This window comes from Chroicocephalus ridibundus, chromosome 3 (assembly GCF_963924245.1).
Source record: "Chroicocephalus ridibundus chromosome 3, bChrRid1.1, whole genome shotgun sequence".
NCBI classification, from domain to species: domain Eukaryota; kingdom Metazoa; phylum Chordata; class Aves; order Charadriiformes; family Laridae; genus Chroicocephalus; species Chroicocephalus ridibundus.
The window spans coordinates 43,274,011-43,298,856 of NC_086286.1; the positions used below are offsets into that span (position 1 = coordinate 43,274,011).

Below are 24,846 nucleotides of genomic sequence, written 5' to 3' on the forward strand. Positions count from 1 at the left end.
GTTGGGCTCTAAGACCAGTTCTTAGTCAGGTCTTCTGGTCTGATTTTCTGTCCTCTGGCCATTAGACTCAGTTTACTGAACACCTGGGCTCCCCATGTGCCAGTCTTCTGAGGGATTTCCCTTTACAACAAAGGAAGCTGCACTGCAGTAATCGATTGCTCTTTGAGAACTTACACACCCTTTCATCAAACTGAATAAGGCTGTAAAATGATTCTTCTGATCTCCAGCATGGGTGGCAGTAACCTGTTCCACCTATCAGCCTATCTAGGTCCAGATAACGTCAAGCATTACAGGCAGTTAAGAACGCTCTAGTTCAAAACAATCAAATAATGCCCAAGGCATGCCACCTGAAATTACAGAATCCAGATGACAAGAATGAGCTGAATTTGGAGAAAACCTATCCTGGCACTGTATGGAAAAAGTCCATTTTTTCCAGAACGGAGAAGAGAAACAGTGACCAGAATGTCATGGTTTTAAATTATTTAAAAAAAGTAATGGACCCAGTGTAAGGGGATCCAGTCAGAAATAGAGAAAATGAATATAGGTTGTATGAACAGAATACATGCATCCAATAATTTCATACGGTGAGCTCTAACACTAGTCTTATAAACAGTTAAACAGCCCAAGATGCAAAATTTTTAAGAAAGGCTCTTTGAAGATACGAGAGAATTAAAGAGGTCACTCACAACATCCAGGTAACTTGGTACAAAGGCATGCTTCAAAACTACACATATCAGAAGCCTAAAAGCTTATCACATCTATGAAGATATCAACATATATGACAGTCCCCAATCACTCCAACAGGTTTTCTAGTTGAAAGAGAAATTCCTTTGAAACATTTAAAACGCACAAAGAGCCTAAAACAAAAATCAGAAAGATTGGAGCTCTGTTGCAAAATGCTACAAAAGTATACTTTCATGAAAAACCTGGTCTGAAGAAACGAACTATAAAGTCCTTACCAACCTTACCAAACTACACCCACACAAGAAGTATTAAGCATCCTGAAACTATGGTAGGTTTGGAGACCAAAGGTTTTTGGCTTCACCCGCTGTTACCCCCTAAGCAAGCTGAGAATGTTGCATTCTGCAGGGAGTCCAGGTGGCTCAACATAACCACTGTATCCAACGATGGCTGTATCCCCAGCAGGATGGGTGCTGAGCAGAGCATGCCACCTGCACACTCAGATATTTAAAGGCACCAACACATCTGCACATCTCCTTAGATGATGATGAACAGAAGACATCTGCCTTCTCCACTGCCTGCATACCACCTTTTGGGCTTGCCAGTAATCCATACTGCCAGCATTCACTGGCCTTCATTGCCTAAAATGAAAAGGCAGGTCAACCACCGAGCTATCACAGAAGGAGACCATCGATTTATAAAATGTTTGAGTAACAGTGTAGCCTCTTCCCACATCTGCAAAAAAGCAAGCAAACAAGCATGAAAAAGTATTCTAGGTAAAAGATAATCACAAGCACTCTAAAAATAAACGTCTTGTGAAATACACCAAATTTCAGACATATTGGTTGAGCTTGTACTTATGCCTATGCAGAAATTAACAAAAACCCTTAAAGTGTGGCCTTTCTAAATGAAGCTATGCCTCTGTGACTGACAATACTATCTTGAAGCAGAAACACACTGCCATTAGAAGATTTATAAAGCAGCAAAATCGTATGTGTTCAACTACAGTTTTAAAAATCCAATTTATTACTCCTCCTTTGTCAATAAAAGTCATAGCAGAAACCCTTTGCCTCCATGAAAGTCCAAATCCAGTACAGGAAAATTATCTCGTGGTTTTCCATATTCATCCCCAGAAAAAGGAGACATGACACAGTACTAAGATAACTCATGTCTTATGTGTGGCAATTCATAGGTTTTTATTCATTGTTTTTACATATCACAAAAGGAACTCTATGCATAACAAGAGATGCTCTGATATTTGTCACTTTAGCTGTTCTACCTGTAAGTGCCAAGCAGCCACTACACGCCCACTTAATTTACAGAAGTAAATAGAGATGATTCTTCAAAGTTCTATCTTCTGGAACAAATAAAATCCATCCTCAGCGCAAAGAACTGATGCTATTTTGAGAAGGGAATATAAAATACTTGCTAAGAGTCAAGTATCAAGTAGCTATTAAAAATATTTCCATTGTTTTATCTTTTTGCAATGACGCTTCCTATATTGCAACTATACATTTAATTCAATAGCGTCACAACACGCGATGGGTAGGCACCACGTCTGGAACACAATTTTTGGCACCAAGTGGGGTGACGTACCCACAAATTATCTACTGGCTTTCTTCAGAATTTGGACGCTTACTTTGACTAGTCAGAGACAGTCTGAAGTCTGGTAAAGCCCAGGTGTCGCAGCTGAGAGACTGAGGTGCTCTCTGTCAGGCTATACGCAATGCTTCTTGGATAAGAAGGCAGGTATGAAAACAGCTTATGGCATGGGAAATAATCGCTCTCGTAAGAATCAGTTTGCACCCACTTCTATCTAGAATTCGATGTTTCAATATCTTAAATCAACAAAATAAAAATAAAAACAACAACCAAAAAACACTAGAAGAGGCAGGGTCCCTGTCAAACCCAAGCTACGATCAGAGGACTACCTGTGACAGCATTAACTGCACCACCGATCGGGCTTAGGGAGGACCAGACGCAACTTCACTCCCGTCGCCCGCTGCCTCCCTCCCTCAGCCCGGCGGCTCTGGAGAGCGGCGGGAGGGCCCGGCCCCCGCGCCGCCGGCTCCGCACAGCCCCAGCAGCAGGCGCTCGGCGGGACAGGGGACGGCCGGGTACGGCGGAGTCCTCCCGCGGAGCCGGGCAGAGGCTGAGGGGAGAGCGGCCGGCGGGAAAAAAGCAGCCGGACCCCGCCCCGCCGCCAGCTCACCTCGGAGCCGCCTCTGGTACCGCTCCAGGGACTCTTCCAGGGCGGGTTCCCCGCGGGGCGCCCGCATGAGGACGCCGCCGGCTCCCGGGGAAGCAGCCGGTGGATAACAGCAGTCCGGACCCGGCTCCGCCTTCCTGTGCTCCGCAACCGCCACCGGCCCCCGCAAGCACCACAGCGTGGGCCGTTGCTACCCGCCGCCGCCGGTCTCCCGCCGCCACAGCGCGGGACCCGCCACGCCCCCACCTCAGGAAAACTACAGGTCCCAGCATACAGCGCGCCGCGCGGTGCGCCCTGGGAGGCGTAGTCCCCACCGGCCTCCCGTCTCCCGCAGGCGGTGGCGGCAGGCGGGGCGGCCGCGGCCTCTGCTTCCCCCTTTGTTGCGGATTGCGCGCTGCAACTCGCGCCTGCGCGCAGGGTGGATCTTCCGCCGACGTCCCCGAGCCAGCAGCGGCTGGGGATGGCGCAGGTCCAGTCATGGCCGAGGTGGGAGGGGGAAGAAGCGGGAGGCGCTGTTTACCTCCCGCCGGCGCATGCGCAGTGGGCGCCCGGCGCGGAGCAAGCTATTGTCTGGCGCCAGCGCATGAGCAACTCGGCCCCTCCGCCGCTCGGCTCTTGGCGCCTGCGCACTGCCTCCCTTCCCCCCCCCCCCCGCATTGTGTGCGCTCGGGCGGCGCCTGCGCAGTGCCGTGCCCCGCGGTGCCCGTTAGCCGCTATGTGCTGGGAATAACGTCGGAGCCGTTGCCGGAGGGACACCGACCGGAGCGCCCCGCCCCCGCCCCGCGGGGATGCCGGCTCAGTGAGCAGCGGCACCACCACACCAGGGACGGCCCCTCCCCGGCGCGGCGAGCTTCCTCGAAGGGGTGAGTGAGGATGCTGCCGCTCCCCTGGCCGCGGGTCGGGCGGGAGCCGTGACGCGGAGAGGGGCCGGGGGTCGCGCCGCTTGTCCGCCCCGCCATCTGCCCAGTGTCTATTGTGTCAGGCGGCCCACGCCCGCCGGGCCCCGGCGCCGAGCGGTGGGGGCTGCGCCCGGCGGAGGGGGCGGTAGCGCGGTGGGGGCTGAGCCCGCTCCCCCTCCCCCGTCGCCGCTCCGCGCCCCCGCCTTCCCGCAGACGCGGCGGGGGGCTCCGCCGCCCCGGGGCCATCGGCGCAGATTGCGGATGCGGGCGCTGCTGCCCGATGCCGCTGCCCGCCTCTCCCTGCCCCGTTCCGCCCCGCCGCCGGCACACCCACCCACCCGCCCGCCCGCGGCGCGGGCAGCGGGGCTGCGCAGCCTGCCGTCCCCTCCCCCCCGCCGATTTCCGTGATTCGAGCGGACGTTTGCCGAGGTTTAATTTTATTTATTTTTATTTTTTTCGATTACCCCTGTTTCACGAACTGCCCCGGGGCTGGAGGTGGCGTGTTTGTCCGTATGTAAAAATCACGACTGCCGTTCATTTTGAGGTGCGGTGATTCCCCCCCCGTCCCCTCAGAACAATGTCTTCTGAGAAGGGTGACGGAGAAAATCAGCTGGGTTTGCCTTTTCTCTTACTGCGTATTTCCACCCAACGAATATGCGGGTCTTTCGCGTCCAGAAACACTCCCCTGAAGGCGTGATCTTTTCTTTCTTCAGGCTCTTCCCAGGGGAAAAAAAAACCAAACAAAAACTAAAACAGAACAGTAACACAAAAACGTAAAATAACCTTTTTTGTGTGTGTGTTCCCGGTGGAGAGACGCAGCGCCGGGCCCACTTTGTCTTTCCGGCGTGGAAACGAAGGGGTTACTCTGCGCTAACAAAAACGCGATGGCGATTTTCGAGCAGAAAGCGCCTTGTTGCAGCAGAGCAAGCGGAGCGGCGGGGCGGGCGGGCGAGCACATCCACCACCCTCTCACACACGCCCCCTCCGCCCCTGCGCGCGACGCCTGGGCGCTCGCGCGGCGGCGGTTGGGCGCTCGCGCGGCGGCGGTTGGGCGACGCGCGCGCGTGTCTGCCGTTGTCCGTCGGGGTGTCGAAGGTGTTGCGGGTACCAGCCCAAGGGGGCCCGGCGACAACGGGGCCGGGGATGGGGCGTGCCAGCCCTCGGGGCGTCGTTTTGGGCGGTTTTATGACGAGCTGACAATTAGTCCGTCTGCTCTTAACGGCTTTACATCAAAAAAAAAAAAAATGAGATGCAGATGCTGTGCTGATGAGTTGAAGATACACAAGAATTACGTTCTTACGACGAGAGATTACAGATAGCACCCACTGATCTGCGCTTTGAAGAAATTATTTTCTTCCCAGTGAAAGCAAAGGTACTCATAAAATATTTAACTACTTTGAAAGAATAAAGCCTGTTCTAGCACTGCGATGATCATCTTTTCTGCCTTTGGAATGCCATTCAAGACGTTGTGACAGCGTTCTTGGCCCTGGGCTTGCCTGTGTAAAATGATACGTGGGACGGGAGAGTTTTTGTAAACTGAATTTAAGAATGATTAAATATGCTGTGATTTCCTGTGATTAATTTCCTCTGGGAATTACTTTATGTCCAGATGCTGAGAAATCTGCCTCACTGGAACTGAACTCTGTTAGTGTGGAAGCTCCTCAACTTTAAATTTTGTTTAACAGGGAAAAAAGTTAAACATAAATACCACAAAGAATCTCCCTTTGCTCTTTGATTATTATTTTTTTAAAGACTTTGTCACTTTCCTGTAAATGTTTTGTTGTTGTTGTTTGCTGGTTTGGGTTTGGGTTTTTTTTTGTCTGAAAGGAGGTCAGGAAGGCTGGCTGAATAGTGAGAATAGTGTAGCTGAGGATACACAGAATGTTGTCAAAATCCCAGGAATCTAAAAGTTATTTGTAATGGATCAGATAAAAATACTTTCTTTAATTCCTTTAAAGGGAAACATTCTGACATAAAAGTTGCTACCAAACTTACTTTATCATGGTATTGCAATTTTTTTTTGACAGGTGACTGCTTCCCATATCTATTCTAACTGACTTTTGCAAAGAAGAATGGGTTCTTGCTATATTGTGCTTCATCAGCTGTAATGGACTTGGCAGGCAGAATTTTTTACCAATTCTGTTGATAACGTACAAGCCGTAAAAGGACTGGGTTAGGAAAGTGAACTGGAAAAGTCTATGTTCACAAATAGGTGGGAGTTAGGAAGCCTTCTTGAGTGACTAGAAGGAAACCTGAGGCATGAGTAGCTTGCGAAATTGATTTTGAAGTACTGTTTCCAGTTCTTGCAGATGCAGGAAAAAAGTATTTAATGTATATTGATACCATAGTATCTCCTTGAGTCTCCTAAAAAGACAGTTTCCATGTCAGCGCTGCATTTCTTGGCTTTGCAGGCAGAATGGAACTGAGATAAAACAGATCTTTTTTACTTTAGCTAGAAAGCCCAGAAAATCTGTGAAATTCTGTTTTCCTTGAGAAAATTTTGAACAGGGGTGTCAGGCATTGAATCCATGCAGATAGCAGAATTTACTTGCAGAGATTCTCATATCTGCTTTTAGCACTTGTGGGGTTGTAAAACGACACAATGGCATGCACTTCCCCCTCTTTGAAGAACATGCTAGATAATGTGGTAAAAATTTATGTGGTTCCGACCAGGAGACTCTTTGAAATTTGAGATAAGAACATTTTTTGTTACTGGGGGATGGAGCTTCAAACTTGCTAGCTGGGAGCTAGCATTAGATAAGTGTATCTTTTCTAAGGTACACATCTTCACTGTGCTAAGTGAGCCTGTGGGGGTCTTTCGTTGTCTATTAGGTTTATAATGCTCTTACCGAATGCCTGCATTTCTTCCGTTGTAGTATTGATCATTGTGTATCTACACATTTTCAGTGGACTGGTCTACAGAGAGCAGCTTCCTTCAGTGCACAGTGCTAATGCTTTCCTGGATCAGAATTCATCCAGTGCACTGAATGAGGCAGATGTCCTGGGGAAAAAATAGCATGTGATTGTGTGACTTAAACTGTAACATAATGCATGCAAATTAGACTAGGAAGAGAGTACAGACTACTTGTTTAAAGAACTTTGTGTATCTGTTGTACAGTTATACAAGCCTAAAAATACTGAAATAAATTGCAAATACTTGGTTCATTCTTGTAGTTTAGTTTCTCCTACTTTACCCCAAAAAACGTGGGAGGCCATTTTTATTTTACAGGTGCAGTTGTAGGTAGAATGACCTTTTTAATTAAAATTTTCTCTGACCTTCAAAAAAACCCCATATATTTTAAACTAACATATGTTTTTTAATCATGTGTTATGTCAAAAGCAGCTTGTCCTAGAATTTTCAAATAAACCCCACAAAGATGTTTTAGTAGATTGCTGATAGAATTAGATTTCAGAGAGGGAGACCTGTGTTTGAGAAAGTACTCAATGCTGCATGATACACTGAGGTGTATCATGCAGGCTCTTAGATGGTGGATAAGAAGTAAGTCTTGGCAGTAGGTGGATGTTAGAGACTGACTAGCAGTTCTCGTGTCTTAATGCTTCTGCCTGGAGTAGTCCCAGTTACCCACTCTCCTCTGGTTTTGGTAGAGCATGTCTGTACTGCTCTGTCGCAGTGGCTCTGGTACTTTTCTAAGTAAATGAGAAGTTGATTTACTCAACTAACCCAGCAGAAAACTGTTTCTTTTCTTTTTATTTTGCTTGAATTTTTTTTTCCACCTCCCTTGGGTTGGCAAATTGCATTATCTTATTTTGTGGTCAGATGAGTGCCAGGGTAAGTATACAGAATAGGGACAGCAGTGTCAAGCCTGGAAGAAAATACTCCCTTTTCCAGTAGCAAAGATACATTTGGTCTGCTTAGCTGTCCTATCTGACTGTGCCACTGTAAACTACTGCAGTCAGAAAGGGGGTGGGTTATGTATAAATCCAAGAAAACAGAATAATTAAGATACTGGGTTTGTTCTTGTTGTTAGCTTTTCCTTACTGTCCTTGAAATGTAAAATGTCCACAGCCACAGACTAAATATTCAGAACATATCACTGGATGAAAAAAATGTTTCTCTGCAAAGTAGATATGAAAAGAGGGAGGAGAAGTGGTTCTGTTAAGTGGCGTGGTCTTTGTGCAAGGAAAAGCAGGATTTTTGTGCCAAGCCAATATTGGCATCTTATCTTTCACTGAATTTAAGGCTGTAAGTTTTCAAATATTTTCATAGTTTTTTCTTGCCTACTTACTAGTTTTGTGGTGTGGGATTTTTGTGAATTGTAGAAAAGTGCTCTTTGGTATATGTTTAGAGAAATTGTTTTTATTAATTGAAAACAGAAATATGAAGCATTTTCTCTCTTTTCATCCCCTGAATAGAATGCTCAATAAAATATGATAGTTTTTTCCTCTGTTGATTTGTTTTCATTCCTGTGAACTAAAATGTTTTATATTCTGATCTTTTCCATGATACTTTGAGGGTATCTTCCTTGGCGAATAGCTGAATCTTCAGAAGCCTGTGTGATGGGCTTTCTAGATCTCATCTCATTTTGTACCTCATTCCAAATGAGATTCTGGTTCTGCTCATTTTGTTTCTTTCCAGGAAGAACTGCAATTATTGAGCTTTTCAGAGCAATAATAACAGAAGTTGTGCCACTCCCTGGCATTTCCAAAACGTTTCTTTGTGCACAGGGTATTTTGTTAGTCTTCAGCTGTGGTATTGCATGAAGAACTTGTAATCAATCCATTAGCTAACCATTTAATGCATTATGAATGCATTAAATCAGATGTACTTCTGACTTTTCCGTCAAAATGCCATGCTCAAATAATTTTGTTGATGATCTTTCTATTGAATTGCAGATATTTGGCCATCTAAATATGCATTCCGTTCTGTGTTCAAAACCAAAGCCTTTTCAGTTATCTCTTATTTGTCTTCTCATCATGGATAACATTTCAAGATTAGGAAAAAAAATGCTGGAAGGTGGTATGTCATGATATCTTTTCTGTGTTCTCATGAACATACATTTTTCTTGCTTTCATTAGTTTCAGTTTCTCCCCCCTGCTTCCATGACTTAACTAATTATTTAGTCCTGTGTAACAATACCATGGTAGGAGCCTTGATGTAAGGAATTATCCTACTTAATTTTATAATTTCATTTACTACACTTAATGGATAATATTGTAGTTTTATTTAATTATTTTTTTTCCCTTGGAATTTTCAAGAATGTAAGAATGGCCACATAGATGTATCTTCGGTTTGTCTCAAACCCAGTATCTTTTCTCCAAGAATAGGTAACCTGGTGCTAAGGGAGACATAAGAAAGGTGCAAGCGTATATGGTATTTTCTGCTAAGGCATTGCTAGTCTCCATCTTTTTGCTGCTTGGAACTTTTGATTTCAGATGTAGTTTCTGTTAAGGATTATTCCTTCCACTTGATCTACATTTCTTCAGCTATGTCTTGAAAAGACAATTCAGCAAAAATGGCCATTTATATTTTTCAGGTCTTCGTTCCTTACACATGTTCAGCTGTATACCAGCTTAATTTAATAATTAAAAGCTTGATTTCCTACATATTTTTCTTATTACAAAAATGCCACTGCAGTTCTGTGAGGTTAATGAAGATTACACTTCTGCTCATCCATCTCCCCTTTCTTTAAATGCTCATGTTTTCTTTTTATTCTACTTGGTTTCCAACGAGGAAAGTCATGTATCCTGTCAAGCCCTTCCTGTGAAAAATGCTTTTTGAGGTGATTCACAAGTCAAAACCACAGCTTTGATTTTAGCTTTAAGTTGACTGTGAAACTGGCCATTACAAATCTTTTTTTAATTTTAAGCAGAAATTATTCAGGAAGCCATTGGAGAACCTTGTCATGAATAGAGTGATTCAATTCACTCATAAGGGAGCAGCAGCGAACTATTTATTGATGTAAAACAGGGATTTAACAAAGTTTGATAGTAAATGCGACAGTATTTTAACAAGATTTCATGGCAAGGCACATTTGGTTATTTACTGCATAGAGGACAGGGTCAGACAAAACTGTCAGGGAGACGCTCCCGTTGAGTCACAACGTTTAGAAAGGGCCTCCTTGCTTTCTAAATTTCTTCTCAGAGGACTCTAGGTGCGGCTGGATCCAGTCTTAGTCCCAGACTTGGTCAGTGGTTTATGTCTAAAGGATTATATATGCGCAATCAATCCTTTATATCACTTAGCTAAGATTTCAAAGTTTAGCATGCTAAACCCATCACAACTCCCACTGACAGTTATGGTTTGAGCAGAAGCTGTGGCAGGGGGCAGGGGAGAGCACACTGCCACAAACCTCTCAGAACCCAGAACTTTTTTTTTGTTTAGCTTTTGAATTAGCAGAGAGTTTTGAAGAGCGATCGCAACTGGTTGATGTAAGGATTATGGAACAACTACAGTATTTTCATGTTACATGTGATATTGCCCTCTGTGGTCATTTTGTGTTTGTTTTCCTATTGCAGGTCTTGCTGATAAACACAATAAAAGGTCTTGTTCAAAAACTATTTTTCTTCTAAATGCTGCTCAGTCATCACACTCTAATAGTCCTCTAAACATCACACTAATTATTTTATTGGGCCATATTGGAAATAATTGGGTAGTGCCTTTATTTTTGGTGAAGTCTACATTAACTATCTTTAGCAACCTAAGTGAAATTCGTTCTGTCATAATTCATGTGTGTTTGTTAAAATAAATGTTTTTATTTTTACCATTTGTATCACAAATTCTGTAGCATATTTTTAATTAATCAAATCTTAATTCATCAGCTTCTAAATACACCTTGTGATCTCTTTTCAGACCAGTTGCAGTCCTAATATATTGCAAGGAATCCTATATGTAATTTTTTCGTGCTAGTGGTCTTTTGAGAGGTGCAGTTGCATGCCCAGTATCAGTCCTACAGATAAGTCCTATGTAACATAACAAAAGAGGCGCAAATTCACAAAGATCTGAAACATCAGTTAAAGAATGGAAGCGTATGTCTGGTTTTCGTTTGTGCAAAAAACAGATTCCTAATCTAGAGAATTGTGTCCACTTGTCTTATGGTGAGCTGCACAGAGGCTTCTGATGAACGTGCTTTTTTTTTTTTTTTTAACTTTTTTTTTCTTCCTCTTCTGTAGATGCTACTCCATGGCTTCATTCTCTTCAGTTGGAGAACAGTAAGAAAGATAATGTTGCTGGCACAGGACTGGTATTAGTGAAAAGGAGTAGCTGGATATAGTCAGTTATGTGTGTTGCAAAAAAGAATAAATATTTTTTTTAAAAAGAACCTAAGAACCCAAGAATTAGCAATGAGAAAATATACTGACACAAAAAAATGCCAGGCTTGGGTATAACTGGAGTCAATCGCTTGAAAGTCCAGCGATGTCACAAACTTCTTTTTTTTTTTTTTTTTTTTTTTTAAGTTTGGCAATAACAATATTTGAAATACAGTAACCATCACAGAAAATGTATTGTTGTTTCTATTACTCGTAGGTTGCCACACAAAATTTATTTTGTGCTGGGTCTTCATACCCTGTTTGTTTTGTTGGCTCTTTTTCTCATTCAAAATTTTATTTTTGATTTCCTTGAGCATGGGTAAGTTTTCTGTCTTCCCTAGGTCTTGGTGAAGTCAGTGAATCTTCAGGTACTGCAGATGACTTCTGTGTACGACGGGATCTGTTTTACACAACAGTGCAAGGCCCAATATAAGGCCATTGCATTATAGTCTTTAGCTTGCTATAGGAACTTTATTGCTTGGTATTATCCAGTGTGCATGTCTTTTTTTCTTTTTTTTTTCTTTCCTTGCATTTTTTTCTTTTTTTTCCTAGAATAAATGTTTCTTTCTTCAGTATTTGCAACTTCTAAATCACATATAATTGTCTTGCATACTGCGTGTGTATTTTGTCTAGCTTTCCTTAGCCTGCTTGTATTTTCCTTAGCATACTGTATTGGCAACTTCAGTTGTCAAGGTTAAATGTGTTCAGGTGTTGTCTTGTTGAAACTGCAAATAGCAACAGTCAACTTCCCCCTTCCGGGCAGACTGATACTCCAGAACCTGGTTTGCATTGATCTCTTGCAAGATTATCGTTTCAAGTGTATCGTTTCAAAATGCTGCCTGGTTACTTGCTTTGAGGAGGTCAGTGTTTGTAACAGAACTAGGAACTAAACTATCCAACAACTTCAGTTCCTGATGTCAGAATCAGATCTCAGTACCCACACATAGTAGAAGTGTTTTAAAGTTCTTAGTTGTCATGCCTTGAGCTCTAGTTTGTTAAGAAGCAAGAAGTTTTTTTCTGCTGGAGCGTCTGACGTTGTTTTCACAGTCTATACTTCTATTTACTTGTACCCTACACAATAACCGTTTTCAGTTGGTCCAGTTAATACTGATGGGTATTTAGTTCAATGTTTGACAGGGGGAATTCATTTTTATTTTTATATTGTCTGGGCAGCCTATAGCACATAGTAAAGTCCTTTGTAAGGTGGCTTAAAAAAAAAAAAAAAAGATGAAACAGTGAACCGGGAAGTCCTGAGTCATTCCGTGCCCAGTTGAGGCAAATTGAAAGCTTTGATTTAGTTTAAAAAAAAAAAAATAAAGTAAACAAACATACTGTTATTTTTAGTGCAATTCATAAAATTCCTTCAAACGGCACTTTGCGAGAAGGATAGATTTATCAGATTAATATCCTTGAGTTCCTATATTTTGTAGGTCTTTCCCTTGGTGCAGTTTTATTTCAAAAACCAAGAAAAGCATTGTGCTGAACTATTTTTATCTGTTACGCTTTTTGGGGCACAATGCCATGGCCTTCAAAAAAAACATTTCAAAGATGTCTGTGTATTGTTTTATTTGTACAGTTATTTCCACAGGAATTCTTCCTTTCTTTCTTTTCAAGATATTTATTCACATTTGGTGTCACTGATCTAAGGCAGATTTAGAAGAAAGACTGCATTAGTGTATCGTGAGGTGAGAGACTAAAGATTTGATCATTGGATTGTGACGCATTAGTAAGAACAGTTGAGGCAAGTGGAAAAAAAGACTAAAAATACACACTGAATCTTTTAAAAAAGTATATAGTTTTAGTCTGTAATGGGTAAATATGAAAAAATACCTTATATTTTAATAATAATTATTATATTAATATTTCTTACAGTTACTATAGACCTCTCTAAATATAACAAGTCCTGTGAGGCTTAGGTGGATTTGGTGTAATTGACCTGTGTTCTCATAGCAGCCTCAGAACAACTGGCTACTGGCTGTCCTGGTCCTTCCCTGTTCTTCCCTTTTGTTCCCCTCCTTTTGCTTTGGTGCTAGGTTGCTGTGTGTTAGTTTCTGGGAACCATTCAATTGTTTGTGGGAGTGAAGAGCATGCAAGTTAGTCTGTCACTAGTTGAACATGCTGAAATAGCTCAGCTCAGCTGCCCAGCCACGTGAGTTCTGCAGCCAAGGCAAAGGGAGCAGTTGAGACTTTGGGCCTGGGGCAGGGCAAGAGGATTGGGATCCTGACAGCAGTGAGGCTGTCTTTGGCTGATGTGGAACCACAGCTTCTTCAGTTTAGCATTTATACGATGAGGGTTAAAACTGCTCATTTGCTTTTCAGATGAGTCTTCAACACTAAGGTTGAAAATAAGTCAATACAGTGAAGTTCTGGACATGCAAGCAACTTATGACAGGGTAATTTATGTATTAGCTTTGTATGTATTGACTTTCCATAGGAACTCCTACTGTGTGGCATGTGCAAGGAACACGAGGCAGTTCACGCAAAGTAGGTTACTTGAGCTTTGTTGCAGTTAAAGTGTAGATGCAGGAGCTGATAATAAAATTCACATCCCATACAGCTGTTCAGTAAACTGTTCCTATATTTAGATCTTTAAATTTAATTAAGCTGTTAACTTCTGCACTTCAGCCTGTAGAAGTCTGGGCACAGGCTGTTCTAATCTCCTTATAAATTCCGAATACAATATATACACTGGAATTTTATAACCTTTTCAGATATTAAAAGTTATGGAAGGATTTGAAAATAAAATGCGTTTACTTTCTCTCTGAACCAAACTTTCAAAAACATCTGAAAAGCACTTTGAACTTGAGGAGAAAGTGGGAGTAAGAGTCAGTCTTTGGAGCTCTGTTGAGTTGAACTCTTAGAGTTAAAATACAAATAATAAAGGATAATGGTTTTGTCATGATTATTCAGTATTCTCTTAAATTTCAGCTGTCTTTCTGTCTGCAGAAGATTGCAAATTGGTGGTTATTGGTATATTATGGAGCAGCTGTTCCTAACTGTAGAGCTTGACTTTTATGGATGTATTGACTGACATGGATGGACCTTTATTATTGAAATATCTTCTGTTTAATCCATTATGGTGCTTGTGTGTTTATACTCGCAATACCATGAGAATGCACTCATTCTGTTAAAAATGCTTGTGTGCCTGGATGGGATGGCCCTCAACCTGTTCATCTTGTGGACCAAATACAGGGAACAAGTTTCTACTTTCTGTCTCCCTCCTTCCAACTCGTAATAGTACATGGCCCATACACCCAAGGTTGAAGGGAAAAAACCACTTCTGAATTTCTGGCAACATTGGAAAAGCACTTTGCTTTTGGTTCAAAGTAAAGCAATCCTATTAAGATAAAATGGAGGGAAAAATATGTGCAAGAGAACAAGTAGTGTCTCATTTTCTAGGAGTGTGTCCTGTATCCCAGACTATGCTGAACCTTAACATGCGCATATGCTCTTTCTTGCCCACTTGGTTGGGAATGAGCAATATTCTGTGGGGAAAATAACCTGAATGGCAAATAGCCTACAAAGGCAGAGCACAATGGAGCCCTCTGAGCACAGGTCAGCCAGCAGGCTGTAAGGAGCTGGGAACTGTCGAACTTGCAGTGTAGTGTTTCTGCTGGTGGGATGATAGACTTACTCTTTTGAACTTGTTCAGCTCAGTCCTCCGTTCTCCCAAAGCTTTTAGGAGCTTTGTATCTCTGAAATTTCCAGCTCTCTAACGCTTGCTATTAGGAGGAGCGATGGGCAGAAAAAGAGCCCCACTTCCTCAGGCAGCTAAAAATGGTTTCAGTAAGCATTTTAATTACTAACTCTGTGGCAGAAGGAGAATACAGTTAAAAAAAAACATAAATCATTTGTTTAAAAAAAACACGCTGTTGCTTGAAGTAAAAATGTGCCTTTTGAAAATATGCCTGGGGAAATAAAATGAAAACTACAACTGGTCTATTTTGGATTAAGCAAGAGATAATATTGATCTTGTATGTGACATATATACTAAATAAATAATTACCATCTTCTCAATAGGAAATATACAAGAAAAAGTCCAGGAAGAGCCAAGGCAAAATAAACAAACGTAGAAATGCAGCAGTCATTTACATCTAAGATGTTATGTGTTATTTGTTAAACTATCAGAAGTGTTGCTCATCAGGTATCAATAATGATAGTGACTTCTATACCAGGGAAACGTAGTGTAACTTAAAGAACAAAGGATGTAAATTGTTGCAGCCTTTAAAAATGGAACTGATGATGATCTGTCTTAACTTCTTATGCTTTTGTCCATATTTAGTTCCATGTTAAAGTGATTTAAAGTATTTTTGGTAAACCAGAAAACTGTTTATCTGTTGCAGCAGCATGGTCAGTGTTGCTTTATATACCTTTTACTTTTTATGTAGCTGAGCATAACTAAATTCCCAGTAAATTCATTTTGTTGGAGACATAAAATGAGTAGCTTTTGTAGTAACTGTGGGTAGTTCTTAAAAAAAATGAAAACCAAAACCCCAAACTTGCTCACTAAAGTGCCAATGAAAGGGATGACTTGATCCTTTTTTGTGGAGGGGTTTATAGTACCGCTTCCTCTCGTTTGGTTCCATGCCTGGAGCAGTGTGTGTGGAGTTCAGAGCTCTTCCCATTTAGCCTTCCCTTTCACATCTCATCCTTTTACTTATTTTTTTTTTAAGGCAACAAAGTTATTAAACTTACAAAGAAAAATTTCTATAGGTTTCCTCCCATAGAACTACTTGAATTCCAGATTTCTCTCTATTGAAGGACACACTTGCATTCAATTAATAGCTTTTAAAAATATTTGTAGTATGATGCAAATAAAAGCATTTTCCAGTGGTCTCCAAATGTTCCAAAGTTAATCAGATTTTCATTGTAGTATTCTGCAAAACATATGCTAATGTTGCACCAAATCAAGTTTAAATCAGTTCTCACCAGTGACTCCTAAACCAGCTTATAAAGGAAAATATCCTGCTTACATAGCAATGAGGGCTTCTGATCATGATTTAGTTGAGGGATTGTACTATACTTGCTCAAACAAGTCCTTGCGTAAAAACATCAAGCTACATACACACTGCATGTGTTAGTTCTAAGAGTTTACAGTGACAATTTCACATATAACTGTTATCACATTTAATAAATAAGAGGCAGTGTAAGAAATAGAATTAAGACTTACCATGCTAGTAGCTATATTCTTGTTTGTTGGCTGCATACAAGAGAGGAGCGAGTAGGCACCGCAAGCAAACGTGGAATAGCTTCTCTCTAGGGAAACCATTTGCTAGATACTAATTACAGACTGGTTTAAAATCTTTGCAATAAGTAATATTTTTCATTAACACCATGGTTATTCTTGTTGTTTGAGCAAATGTCTTATCCTGCTTTGTGTCTTGCTAAATTCTTGATATAGTATTTTTGGCAGCTGTTTTCATGTGCTCATACATTGGGAAAGTGTTTGTGTTGTATTTGTTACCCTTCAGTTTAATTTCATGGGAAAGAGAGAGATGGGAAGGACGCAGACGTCAAAGAAATATTATACTCCAAACTGCAAGACTAGGTTTCTATTGAATGATTTGGGATGTGACTGAAGAACTGAACAAATAATTAAGATATCAGGCATTTTAAGCCTTGTTCTGCTCTTATTTTTACATGGATCTCCAGGAAGAGATGGACTTTCCATCAGATAAAGATTTTAAATATCAAGTCCCATGTTATTGTCTGAGATTGGAAAACATGGAACATGAAGAAAACTGCTCTCTTTACATCACAGCTGTCAAGCTAACTTTTAAAGAATTTTGGTTTTAAGCTTGTCATGACAGTAAATCCTTTATGGAATATCCACGTAGCACAACATAATTATGATACAGAATCAATGGGCTTTTATTATGTGTGTGCACATGGCACACAGTCTCCCTGTCTTCAGACAGTGAAGATTGACTAGAGCAAACATCACTTACAACTTTAAGAAACAATTTTGAGCCTTTGGTTATTTTGTAAAATAAGTACATCCAACCTTTTTTTTTTCTTTCATGTAAGGCCTGTGTTACTGATCTTGGAACAAACAACTTAGTGTATTTCCAAGAAAAATACATCTGTGGACTTGGCTGTTGAGAATAATTGTAAAAAGCTCCAAAGCATTCCATAAGGGAGAGGGTAGAATGTATCAAATATTTTGTATGGAGCCTACCTTGGAATGATAAATGTTTTTCATGTTACAATGGAGATGTAGCAAAGAATAATAAGTGAATACCTTTTTCAGTTTATATCTGTAATACTGTGAGTGGATGTGGAGATCAGTAACACTGGTTTAAAGTATCATCCTCTATTACTTCCAGTATCATGTTCTGTGTACTTCTGTATTGTGTCAAGAAGTACAATGGAATTGAAAACTGAAAGTAAAAAATTACTTAAATATATGTTTTTCTTTGGAGTGTGTAGTTACCTTCGTACTCACAAAGTAAATAATTCCTTATATTAAATAAGAACAAATTTGCATGGCCTTCAGTGTAATTTAATCTTACTAAGTGTCTTGGGACATGGGATGAACCCTATATATTTCACAATTTTGGGGAAAGTGAAATCACCACCCTTGGGAGGTTAAGAGGTCCAATTTTATTTGCAAAGTGGTGTTTGTCTTTTCAGTAGTGCTCAGGACTGTGGTCAGTACTTGGCCAACGTAAATAAAATCTCCTCTTCATACACAGCCCACAAAATAACTTGGAATATGCCACAACAGAGACAGTGAGAATAGGAAGTGGAGGCGGAGGACTTGACTGCTTCTTTAAGATTACATTCTACCTCAGTGCAATGCCTGATTCATATTTATTTATTTATTTTCCTATTTGCTTATCTTGGCAATAGTATAGCCTGATAATATAGTCTGATATGGAGGGGGAGGGAAGGAAGTATATCTGTAGCTTTCATTAAAGTAAGCTTTTTCCCAAAGGCAATTTGGTTATGGTTTCTTTGGCCTGCTTGCTGCAATCATTTCTAAAGGCTACTGATAAGTTGTACTATTTTATTATCATACTGGGTATGCTAATCTCTGTATAGGTGACCTTGTTTGATTATGGTGAAATAGGACAACTTCAAAATATTTTTCTTTATGCAGTTCCTTAATCTGAATGAGAGTGATGGACAAAAGGTGAGCACTTGATTGATTGACCATAAGTTAAGTTACCCTTACAAGCAGTCATTACCCTTTATTTCAACTATTTATTGAAAGCAGCTTTTGAAAAGTATTGCCTTTCAGTGCAGGAAGGCTGGGAAGAACAACTTTTTTTTTTTTTCTTCTGAATGTGAAGATTAGGAATGCAAAATGAGCTGTCCATTTTCTTTAATAAGTGCAAAATATCCTTAATGTCTGTTATCAAAGAATAAAATAGGATTGCTTTTTTGAAGTCTTACTGGCTTTATCCTGGTGGCTAATAACTGAATATGCTTTTAACAGTTTGAAATCTAATGTTTAGACTGAGAATACCGTAAAACTTTAAAAAAAATAAATTAGATTTTAACCTTCAGGTATCCCTGATTACTGTAACAAAAATATATGCATAAAAAGGTTTATGATTGTTGTATAAGACTATTTCCATATACAGTACCAGTCTCGTGCAAAGTTTCCTAATCAGTCTTTTAAGAATTTGTGTGTTTACCAGTATTCTCTGTAAAGATAACCGAGTATTTTATTTTTTGTTAAATTGCTGAAGTCTTTGTTTCTAACTGCTATTCTTAATACAATTTGATCTCCTAGCTTCTACTAGGAATTGTGGGGTTTTTCTTTGGAAAGGGGGCTTTTGTGGTAAGGGGCGGCATGACTGTCTTCATAGTACCTGTAACATTAGTTTCCTTTTCTTAGGTGCTTTAAGTGGGAGATTATTTAGTTTCAGTTGTGGGAGTTTGCTTACACTTGCTAGAAAGTCTTAATGTTGGACTTTTTATTTCTTGTAGACATTCTGATTGTTTATTCATGCAAATAATATTTTTTTGCACTGTGACACCATGACACTCAAATGATCAATAGCCATCAGGTATGCCTTATTTTTGTACATTTCTCTGCAATATTTTTAAGTTGATATTGATATAATAGCAAAGGAAAAGATCTTGGGCTTTTTTGTTTTTCTTTTAGTCATTATTACATCAAAAGTGGAGTAGGATATGGTCTTTTAAGTCATTGTCCCTTGTCCCTCAAAATCAAAACCCCAAGCACCTTTCAGTGCAGCTGCACTGTTAGCAGAAAAAGGGGTTTATTTCAGTTGCTTTTCTGACAGCTATTCCTGTGTGTCACAGCAAGAAATTAGACGTAGAACTAATTCTGACCTGGGCCGGCGGGAGAAGATGCTTGTGCAACCCCACAGCTGTAGCCACATTACAGGATAGATTTGCTGACTGCCACAGGGCAACAGCCTCCCAAGTGACTTGTCCTTACTCCATCAAATGCATGGGACAACCTGTAGGGCAAGACAGCTATCTGTGTCCCTTCTGTAGACATCTCAAACTCTTTGAATGAGGCGGAAAATCTCTCCCTGTCCTTAGTAGCATTCCCAGCTACAAGGCTTTTATGCGTTTTTGTAACTAAAATATGAGGAAGAAATGGTTCTTCCCACAAATGCTGCTGAGGAGCCTGCTGTGATAATCTGACCCTAGGGCCAGATCGACAGGGTGCCAGGCTGCACCCTCCAGCTTCATCACTGTAAAGCAGAAGGTGTGGCTCAATTCCTCTTCCTCCTCCCCGTTCCCCTTCCCCCCCCCTTTTTTTTTCTGTTTTGTTTTTCTTCCTTTTTTTTCCAGACAGAGACCCCCTGAGAAATACATTGATGTTGCCTTATTGGTTTGGTATAGCTCTAACTCTTGTTGGTTTAGTCAGTCTTTTATGATAGTTAATATAGGTAATGTGCATATCTACCTGTGTTGGATGTGTACTAATTAAAAAAAGAAAAGTGGGGGGCATGACCCAGCTTGATCTCCTGATGCTTTTTAAAGGCATTTTCTTGCTCTGTTTTTTGTTTCTGTTCTATGTTTTATTATATTTAATTTTTTTTTTCTTCTTAAAATAAGTTTTAAGAACAAGCAGATGTTGCAAGTGAGCAATTTTCTTCGTAAGCAAAAGGTCCAGGTGATTTTGTAGACTAAAGATTCAAGGAGGCTTACATACTCTTATTTTGCCTTCTGTCCTCCTCCGTCTCTGTGTACAAAAAAAAAAAAAAAAAAGAATAAAAAGGGGAAGGGGCAAAAAGAAGGGAAGAGAACAGTTGCAGGGTAATGATTAAGAGGGTTTCTTTGCTCTCAGTGGTTCCCTTGTTCTGTAGAATTTATTCTTAGCTACATCTTTCAATGCACACTGAAAATTGTGTATTTTAGATGTAGTATAAGGCTTCAGTATGATTTTTCTAATATTTTTTTTCCAAGAAATTGTGGCCAAATTTGGATATTTGAGCTAAGGTAGAACAGGTCAAATACTTCTGAAGCACAATAAATACCCAAGGCTGTCATTCAGTTGCCTTGTCAGCTAAAACTTAATAAGTTTGAAACCAAGGAGGACTGTGGGTTTTATGAGGTGTTCTGGTTTAGTGATAGGGATGGTCATCCTAAACATAGTGCTGCTCTCCATTTGAGCAAGGAAATTAAATTGAATGAATGCTTCACTTTTCTTACTTTGGGTTCTTGTTTTCTTTCACTTTACCTGTTTGTATGCTTGCTGTCCAGTTCTACTCTGTTATGTCAGTGTAACCCTAGAGTAATTGCATAAAATTTTCATGAACTTTTTAACTAATAGCAATATTTCTTTATAGCAGTATGAATGAGAACAGTTTCTTCTTCAGGACTGTATATAGCATTTGAATGTTTCTAGAGGAATGTGTTCAGGTGAATTTTCCAGTCAGTGAAATAATTCAATAATAGCAATTATAGCTTGTTCGACAACTGCTGAAAATCTAGGATTGTTTTGGTCAGTTTTCCAAAGTATGCAAGCTCTTCTTCCTTGGGGATGTTGATGGAGAGTTTCAGTGGTTTTAAGCATAATTTATCTTATTATTTATGCTTCCATTGCTTTTTTTATTATTATTTTTTTACAGCCTTTTAAGGGTGTATTTTTATTAACCGTGATGGCTATTGTTTTGACACTAACCTAAGCCTCAAAGTGAAAAGTATTGTCACTTGAAAACTTCATTCAACCTGATTTGACCAAAGCATTACTTGGGTAGTGTCTTTTCACTGTGCTAAACTTCTATAGCTGTATCCCATGTTGTTTGGCAAGCAATGGCCAACATTCTAGTTTTCTTACTTCCCCTTGTGAAGTGCGCTGTGAATTCAGAAGGTCCATAAATTCTTAAAGAAGTATTTTTATTGATCATTAGCCTAAACTGTTTTAATTTAGATGAGTATTTATTTACCTAAGGGTTTCGAGGAGCAACATTGTACACTGCTGTGGCATGAGGGATGGCTTATGTAGATTGAATTCCAGTTCCCAATGAAAGGTTCTTCACCCACGTGTCTTTTCTGTTTTGTTTGTTTTCTAGCATAAGATACCCCCTTTATTAACAAATTCACGTGATGGACTAGCCCTAGGAATTGGTGAGAATAGCTTCACCCAGGAGGCTGTTGTCTGTGGAGCCCTTTGTCTCCCTTTCTGGGATGACAGTAATGTGAGTAGTGAAGGAAGCAGGGAATTATGAAAGCACCAAGGATAGTTTTATGCCTAAAATATTTAGAAGCTACTCTAGAGTATGAATTATTTTCTTATATTTTTAGTCTCTCTGGTGGCAGATGAGCCATCTATCCATACTTTGGAAAGGTCTCTTGATTTTCTAGCCACTCTATGTGTGGCTTTAACCTTACTTGCAAAAGAATTAGGCATTCAGTGTTACAAATAAATGAGAACCTTTGAACACCTGTAGTGTTGTGTAAAACTAGGTACTTTAAGATGAAATGCTGATGGTTTTGGAACTGAAATACTCAAGATTAAGATACTTCATTGTTAAAAAGTGCTCTTTACAGTTCCTCATTTATAATAAACCCTTCATAGAGATTTTGTTGAGATTTTACTGTAAATGTTAATGAATTTCTCATGCTGTGATGATAAGCATGGCAGATAAAGTCAGTAGGAAGTTAATAATTCACAAAAGGATTTTAGCGATGTGTAATAAATAAGGCACAGGCTAATCAATTGATGAGGAGAGGGGGAAAAATACTGATTAACTGACTCTCGAGCTTTTGTTTTAACCTGAATAAGGTAGAGTCCTGGTTAAAATATTATGTGATGTAGTTAAAGGTTCTTTTCTAATGCATCTGTGTAAGTAGGTTAATTGTGATTGCACATGGAGCACTGCTTGTGATACAGCCCAGCTTCAGAATGTTTTGCAGAATAGACAATATTATCGTGGTGTTTGCCACTTAACAACTTCATAGACTTAAATCAATTATTTTTATAGATTACATTTTAATATCAATTATATTGATAGAGTAATCTTCTCAGGGCTGTAATTACCTTGACTTTGCTCTTTTCTTTCTATAGCGTAAATTTCTCCATTTCAGTCAAAAATAGTACTGCTGGCACCAGTATCCTTAATTACATTGAATAGTCAATGTAGCAGTCATGGTAGGCACTTTTCCAGTGGGCATTGTTTACTGACAGCATTTCTTTGTGACTTGGGAATCAGCTTCAACTTCAGGTCTTCTCTAGTCGTTACAGGGTCCATTAGTGCTCTCTTAATTCTGTTTTCTCCCTTGTCATGGCTTATGCCTGATGTTTGCCTTTCGTGATTCCTCATTCCAGCTGCCTAGCTCCAGCTCAAGTGTCTTGCCCAGGTGTGTTCTTTCCTGAGTCTTCTACCATCACGTTTGTACTCTACCAGCAACAGTGGATGAATTGAGAGTACAGGGAAAAGATGCCCTGGTTTTGGTTCTTACTAGCACTATAACATTAAAAACAGGTAGTTAAAGTAAATTGTGGATCATGCTGTGTGTAGACAGATGGCGTTGAGAGAATTTATCTGTATACTTGTTGAATTAATATACACATGGGAAGTTTTCAAAAGCCTATTGTTTGTCTGCTTTTGGATAGATATGCACAAGAGCAATAGTAAAAGGTACAAACTGATATTAAGGCTTCTTGTCACATTTACATTACCAGTTTTTGTATATGGGGTATTACTTATATTATTTTTTTTTTAAAGGCAATAACATAGAATATTTTTCGCTAGCCTTGTTTAGGAGATGTTTGAGTCATTTCTTCTGAATCTTCCCCAACGGTACTAGGCAATTGTATGAGAAGGTAAACATAATTTTACCAAATTTTTTAGCAGCTGGAAATGAGAACTTTTAAGGGCAAATAATGGGCAGCATATTATCATCAAGCTGTGTCTCAGCTTGATGCAGGGTTTTTTTTGTTATTTTAAAATATTCTTAAATAAAATTGGTTGTACAGTAATGCGATAATTGTGTATCATTAAAATTATACTGTTTTCAGTGAATATGGAGGGCTGCAGTGCTTAAAAGTCAGCATTCAGTTTAAATGTTAAACATAGCTTTTTGTTTCTCTGTAGGATCGGTGTCTCAGTACTTGCTAATAGTTTAGTTGGAGAAAACAGTTGGCTGTTTTCATTTACAGGCAAATACAAAAATGTAGACTGTAGATTGCTCAAATATGAGATTATTAAGGATTTTTGCTTACAATAACATTACTGTATCAAAAATATAATCTTGGCAGTGTTTCTCTAGACATATTTCAAATTGGTTACACCCATCTTTTGGCTACATAATGCAGGGCTTTAGTTTTTAGGACTGAATTATATTTACAGGGGGTGATGCAGCCAATTTCCCTGTTGCTGCATCATCTGTTTCAAATGACTTCTCACCCATGTATTCATTCTTACACTCTGGTTACTGCCTTTTGAAATTCGTAGTCCTTCACCATAAAATGCTGTTTCTTCTGCAGACATTTTGCAGTTGCAATAGATGTCTCAGCAACTGACTTCCACGTATCTAGAATGACGTATTGCTTTGAATAATCGTCTAAATGATTAAATGCTTACTAGTTCATTTAAAGATTACAACGCAATACTGCTATATTAGGCAGTTTCAGTGAAGCATTTAAAATTCATTCTTTTTAGGCAAGAAATCATCATATTCTTGGCAAATACATCGTCTAAAAAGTGTTGTCTGTACTGGAGTAAGATAGGTCCATTTGGACCAGTATCCTGTTCCCCATAAACCAAGGCACGGTAAGGAAGAGAGTGTATTAACTAGGATGATACCAAGTGAAACCTCACTTGAGCACGCTCCCAGCCTCTCAAAATGCCTGACTCATTAAGTACCCGAGCTATAAGTGGGGTCATTGCATTTAATAGGCATGATAATTTTTTCTTCCATGAATACTTATTGCTTTTTGAACCCAGTGTAACCTTTTATTATCCATAAAATTTCATTGCAAGAGTTATCATGACCTAAATTTACACTTTGTAAAGAGCATTTCTTCTGATGATTTTGCACCTGTCCTGTAGTAACTTAATTGGTATCTCCTAGACAGTGAACAATCTTTCATCCTTGTGTTTTTCAGCATACTACAGCCAGAGTACTTAACAGAGCAGTGTATTAAAATATTGTTAGCTTTTATGAAGTTTTTGGGGTGCAATATAATTCTCCATATACTGTCTATATAACTAAGTGTGCAGTTTCATATCAAATTTTTAATGCACTTTTTTGTTCAGATATTAAGCAACTGTTGCCAATGTATTCTGTTTTCAGCCAGTTTTGCTATGCAGAATTTCAGCATGGCTTTGATCAAAGGCATTGGTTTATTCT

At 39.8% G+C, this 24,846-nt stretch overlaps 2 protein-coding genes across 7 annotated transcripts in view; one reads left to right on the forward strand and one right to left on the reverse strand.

The window, feature by feature from the left end:
* SDCCAG8 (SHH signaling and ciliogenesis regulator SDCCAG8) overlaps window positions 1-3,238 on the reverse strand; it is a 114,004-nt gene extending 110,766 nt beyond the window's left edge. The window contains exon 1 of one of the 3 annotated variants that reach the window (XM_063328918.1): window positions 2,894-3,235. In XM_063328918.1, the coding sequence (XP_063184988.1) occupies window positions 2,894-2,960 (67 nt within the window). In that variant the 5' untranslated portion in view covers window positions 2,961-3,235. Of the gene's footprint in view, window positions 1-2,893 lie in introns of all 3 variants that reach the window. The other 2 variants (XM_063328919.1, XM_063328921.1) reach the window with 2 other exon arrangements.
* Window positions 3,239-3,570: 332 nt separating this feature from the next.
* Window positions 3,571-24,846, forward strand: part of CEP170 (centrosomal protein 170) — a 106,813-nt gene continuing 85,537 nt past the window's right edge. For all 4 annotated transcript variants that reach the window (XM_063328925.1, XM_063328926.1, XM_063328927.1 and 1 more), the window contains exon 1: window positions 3,571-3,753. The gene's annotated coding sequence lies outside the window, so the exon portion shown is untranslated. The remainder of the gene's footprint in view (window positions 3,754-24,846) is intronic.